Source organism: Loxodonta africana, chromosome 7 (assembly GCF_030014295.1).
Source record: "Loxodonta africana isolate mLoxAfr1 chromosome 7, mLoxAfr1.hap2, whole genome shotgun sequence".
In the NCBI taxonomy this organism is placed as follows: domain Eukaryota; kingdom Metazoa; phylum Chordata; class Mammalia; order Proboscidea; family Elephantidae; genus Loxodonta; species Loxodonta africana.
Genome location: NC_087348.1, coordinates 31587155 through 31593149, shown reverse-complemented (window position 1 = coordinate 31593149; position 5995 = coordinate 31587155). Strand labels below are relative to the sequence as shown.

Here is a 5995-nt window from a genome sequence, read left to right as displayed (position 1 = left end):
CAACCTTCTCTGTGTTAAATCTTAGAAAGTAGTGCCTCTCCACTCTCATCTGTTCCACCTGGGGTGTTTCTGAGACACTGTCACATTACTCCCCACAAATCCACTTATTTTACGATGGTGGTTGGAAGTCATTACCTTTTACCTCTCAGCACCAATACCTTTGGCAGTAATCTGACAACATATTCTTAACCACACTAGTCAGTTACTACGTACCAAATCATATCAGTGTTATAGAACAATCCATCAAATGTGTGACTTTCCTGGAGGGAGGGGATGGAGGGAGTACTCAAGCATCTATTGCCATAAGTGCCCAACTTTCCTCTGAGCTGAAGGCCACTCTTGCTCATACCCTCTTTGGTGTCATAATTACCTTATGCCATTAGGTACTCTGTCCATGTTTCTTGTCTCTCTGTACACCTCTTTCTCACTAGCACACACATACCTGACCTCAAAAACAAAACAAAGTAAAACAATGTCAATAATAACAAAAAAGAAACAAAGCAAAGTGCCCTTTTGCTTGTGAACAGAGATCTCTGATAGTTTGCTCAAGCTGGTGTTCACATATTTATTTAATAAAATGGAGACCCTGGTGGCGTAGTGGTTAATGCTGTGGCTGCTCACCAAAGGGTCAGCAGTTTGAATCCTCCAGGCGCTCCTTGGAAACTCTGTGGGGCAGTTCTACTCTGTCCTATAGGGTCGCTATGAGTAGGAACTGACTCAACGGCACTGGGTTTGTTTTTTTTTTTTTGGTATATTAGAAGTGGCTAACTTTAAGGTATTAAGGATGTGAAGGAATATATCTGCCTACCTGTCATCCTACACATCTTCATGTAAAATGACAGAGACTTATTTTAAATTTTGATTCTGTGTGTTTATTTCCAACAATGCTATTATGATGCTGTTACAGGCAGTTGTTCCACCCAATAAACTTGGCTATTCCCAATAAGCTCTGGCTGCTGCTGCACTTTTCATCTCAGGAACAGCTGTGCTGGGCTGTAGTTTACTGCTTCCGACTCATGTGAGCTTATCCTGCATAGGTTTCTGGTCTGTCCTTTCTTCTTTCATAAATCTATTTATTTATTCAACAATATTTATTGAGCAGCTACAATGTGCTAGGAATGGGCTGGCTATTGGGAATAGAGTGGTAAGTTATTTTCCTTACTTCAATGCTTCTGTGTTGGTAGAGACAATCATCTGTCCTGGTGGCATGATGAATCACACCATGGTTAGGGAGCCTACCAAAGAGGAACATTAACCATCAGCTAGAAAAAGGGATGTTACAACATTTCTGGTGTAACTAGGCATCTCCCCAACAATCCTTAGGGAATCTTCTCACGTAATCCTTTCATGCCTGGTAGGGCGTAGTCAGTGACTCCAGAAACTAGTGCAGTATCAGAATCTCTTGGGAAATTTTTAGAAGTCCTTCAAATTGCATATACTGAATACTATAGGAATTTATGTCAGAGATCTACTCTTAAAAAAAAAAAAAAACCTCAGGCGATTTTCATGCAGCCAGCCCAGTTCGGTATTTGTATAACATGGACACTGCTCATGTTATGGTTTTCATTTGTTTGATCCCTACTAAATATCTACTGTGGGGAAGACTCAGTACTACATGTAATGGATCTACAACATTTTGACGCCTGGAGTGAGGTTTGCATGTCTACTTCAGGCTCCTGTAAACCCTGTTACCATTAGTGATACAGACTACTAGGCATCCTACTGCCCTTTTCCCTCTTGATTGTTAATTTCAGGAATATTTCTGGTGTCATCCAAGTGCAGTAAGTATCTGGATATTTGGTGTGGTAGGTGTATCTGTCAAAGCTAGATCTAGGGAAAGAAACCATACCAGATATTTCAAGCAGAAAGAGCTTTAATAAAGGGGACTTGATGCATACAGAATCTTTTGAGGAGATGAAGGAATGCACTTCAGGAACGCATCAAGGAAGCTGGGTTCCATAGGGCAGGAAGCTGCTGCTACTCCTAGTCTTGCTGCTACCACCCCAACTGCCTGTGATACTCTGATATTGATGACTAGATGCTGGAATTCTGAGTCTGCCCAGAGCAACCATATCTAACTACTCAAGTCTCTTTTTCCTTGCTTGTCAGTAATTCCCTTCTACTTTCCAATTCTCCCATGAATATACCTGATTCATATGCAGACTACTAGGTGCTAAGCCAAATGTAGTTTTAGGCTTTTTAATCTCCATTTAGAAGGATGGAATGGAATTTAAAAAAGACAATCCATAGTATGTACCAGAAAAGACCACAAGATGATTTAAGTGCGTTCTACTTTTTCAGGAGGGTTTCCTGCTTATGGCGGAACTTTGGGATGTGCTGAATGGGTATTTGTTCAGTCTTCATCATGCCTTGGCTCCAGCTGCCTTTCCAGTTGGTTTTCTCAGGTACCTGGTGGCTATACTAGGCTGTGAATGAGTCTTACATTTCAGTTCACTATTTTCCTTGGGAGAACAGGATCTTTTTCTTTGGGGCCAGCTGTTTCTGCCTCACATAGGCCTCAGAGATTTGGCCATTTGTCCACTTGTCACAGAGCTTATATTCTTCACCCTAGCATTGATTGTAGACTACTATGTAATTCTCTGTTTTGCTTCCCATTCCCATGTTGGCCATTTAGACTTTCCAAGATGTAGAAAGCTTCTTCTTCACTGGATCTCCAACTTTCTATTTCTACCTCTCAAACCATGCTCTGTCTACTTGCTACTGACTCTTCAGCAGTGTTCCTTGGTCCTGGTCCCCAAAGATACTTGGAACTTTCTTGGGATAAAAGGCTATTTCTTTTATAAAGGAAGCCTTTTATGGGGAGATTAAGGTATTCCTACATTGACTGCAAGTTATTCTTTTCCTCTTCTCTTAAAATTTATGTGGGATATTGGATTTGAAAAATGTATCTTCTTCTCTTGCCCAATCAAAGCTACTTGTCTGAATTAAAATGATTGATTTGCTTTTTTATAAATGAGTGGTTAACTTTTAGGTTATTATATCCATCTATATTTAAGATTCTCTTTCTTTATCTCTATTGGAGAGAGAAATATAAAATGTTTGCAAGAGTTCCCTTTTCTTAGACAAGAAAGAGGTGAATTCAGAATAAATGAGGTAACTAGTAACAGAAATAAATATTTCCAAATGCTAGAAAATGTCACTAAAATGGGAAAATTAGGAAAACAAAGCATGGCTTCAGAACAATACTTCTCATAGCAATGATTCTATTTTATATTCAATTTTGTGCAGTACTTTGAAAAATGTATGGAGAATCTTATTGTAGATGATTTAGGGAATTGGTTTATAGAAATGGAAAATTATGAACTTTGTTTTTAACATTGATCACATGCAAATAAATGTTTTACATTTGAAATACACTTCAAGCAACTAGTTTACAAACTTTATACGTGCTTCTTAATATTATGACTAATCTTGATAAAACCCTTCATGGGTAGTGGGAAATATATTTCTCAAACCATTTTCCAGGAAAACCTAGTCCCAGGTGATGTTTTTACTATATTTCCCACATTCTAAGATGTTATGTATTGTATGAGTTAGCACTAATTTTAGATGTGACCATGCCTGTAATTTCAGAAACATTAAAAATTTTTAAAGCATCTGTGCTTGTTACTTTGCTGTGATACATTTTAATAAGTTAAGTCCAGTCCAGAACTTCTTTCCCATCAGTTTTAGAGCTTCTTTTACCTCCTTATTTCTCAAGCTGTAGATTAGGGGGTTTAACATGGGGATTACAATACCATAAAATGTGGAGACCACTTTCATATTTTCCTCTGAATTATTAGAGTGAGGCTGTAAGTACATGTAGAAGAGGGTTCCATAGAAAACGGTGACTGCTGACAGGTGGGAGGCACATGTGGAGAAGGCTTTCTTTCTCCCTGCAGTAGAAGACATCTTTAGGATGGCACCCAGGATATATATGTAGGAGAAGATGACGACCATCACAGTGAACATCAAGTTAAATCCCACAAAGACAGCAAGTAGCAAGATGTTGATTTTGATACTGCAGCATGACAGGGAGAGAATTGGGGGACCATCAGAGAAAAACTGATTGATGATATTGGACTTGCAGAAGGACAGTGAAAATCTAAAACCTGTGTGTATGGAGGCATTTATTGAGCCTACTACATATGAACCTGCTACCAACTGGATGCAGACTCTTCGAGACATGACTGTGGGATAGTGAAGTGGGTTACAGATGGCTACATACCGGTCCACTGCCATGGTAGCCAGGAGGTAGCAGTCAGTAGTTACAAATGTTCTGTAAATCAATAATTGTATTGTACATCCCACAAAAGATATTGACTTATTTTCAACTATGAAGTTTTGCAGCATCTTGGGAGTAATGGCAGAGGTGTAACAGATATCAACAAAAGCCAAATGTTGTAGGAAAAAGTACATGGGTGTTTGAAGCCTGGGATCTGTCTTTATGAGTAGGATCATTCCAATATTACCCATTATGGAGGTCATATAGATCACTAGAAATACAATAAAGAGGACATACCGAAACTTGTGTTGGCCACCAAATCCAAGAAGAAAGAATTCAGTAACTTCTGTATCATTTCCTTGTGTCATGGCTACCACAATCTAGGAAGGACCAAGAGAAGGACCGAGAAGTGAAATCTTTGCAATGTCTTGAAATTAAAAAAAAAGGCGGAGGCGGGGGGCTGTCTTGTTTCAGGCTACCTTTTTGACTTGGATTTTCATGACAAACATAACAATGTTTATTGATTCTCAAATATTTTTTTTTCTATATTCTTGGTAAAACACCACCAGGAAAGCAGTGATACTTGAGCAAGAAATTCATTTTCAAAATAAAGAAGATTGTCATAGAAGATGATTTCTAATATGTGTGGTTCTAAGAAACGTAGATTGACACACTCTTCCACTGTATCAAACAAACATCCATATTTGCATAAAGCAATACTTAAATATGATTATTTACCTTTTCAACAACTGATAGTGTTTCTCAGGTATTTATAATTTTAATCAAAGTCCATGCTCTTGAAAAATGAAAATGAATTTTTTTTTTTAAGTTTAGGGTAATAAATGGATTTTTTATAACTTATCAATCAAAACAAGGCAAAAATAATTGATAAAAGAGAGTAATAGAAAAAAATGAATAGAAATCTCATGAGATGGCATAAATAAACCTTGTAGTAAGGAAAATAAATGTAAGTGGACTAAACTCACAGTTAAAATTCAGAGATTGTCAAATTGAAATTAAAAAAATAAAAATGAAGCCATTTGATATAATAGAAATAAATTAGTAACCAAATGAATGATTAATGTTTAAACAAATTATGGTACCTAAAAGAGCAGAACATTGTGTGGCAGTGAAAATGAATTCTCTGTAGCTACGATTATCAACCTGACTCTTAAAATCATCATTTTGAGGAAAAGAGCTTATTGACTGCTTATAGTACAATGTAGTATTGGTGATTCAATGATGCTGATGATAGTTTATGTGGTACCTATGTAGCAGTTACTCAGTTCAAATCCAGCAGACACTCCTCGGAAACACTATGAAGCAGTTCTATTCTGCTGTTTAGGTTCACTGTGAGTTGGAATCAACTCTACAGCAACAGGTTTGATTTTTTGGTTTTGTGTTCATTGAAAGAATCCCCAGTAGTCCAATTGTTAAGCGGTCAGCTGCTAACCAAAAGGTCTGTGGTTTGAACTCACTAGCTTCTCAGGGGGAGAAAAGACTTGGTGATCTGGTCACCTAAAAATTACAGCCTAGAAAATAGTATAAGGCTTTTCCACTCTGTCATATAGGGTACGATGAGTCAGAATCGACTTGATGGCATACAACAGTAACATGTGTTCATTGTATGTTCTAGATACCTTTTTGTAACTGTTAGGTATTTCTTGAATGTATTTTAGTCCCTTAAATTGTTTTTGAAGCACAGGTTACAGACATATTATGTCTCAGCAAGTCAAAATGCTGCTAGTTTTAACTCTAGCACTGAAACAA

General features: G+C 37.5%; 1 protein-coding gene across 1 annotated transcript; it reads right to left on the bottom strand.

Moving 5' to 3' along the window:
- Positions 1-3462: 3462 nt before the first annotated feature.
- LOC135231927 (putative olfactory receptor 5AK3) lies at positions 3463-4909 on the bottom strand. Its single transcript, XM_064289145.1, has one exon. The coding sequence runs from the start codon at positions 4591-4593 to the stop codon at positions 3628-3630; it is 966 nt and encodes a 321-aa protein (XP_064145215.1). The 5' UTR covers positions 4594-4909; the 3' UTR covers positions 3463-3627.
- Positions 4910-5995: the final 1086 nt, after the last annotated feature.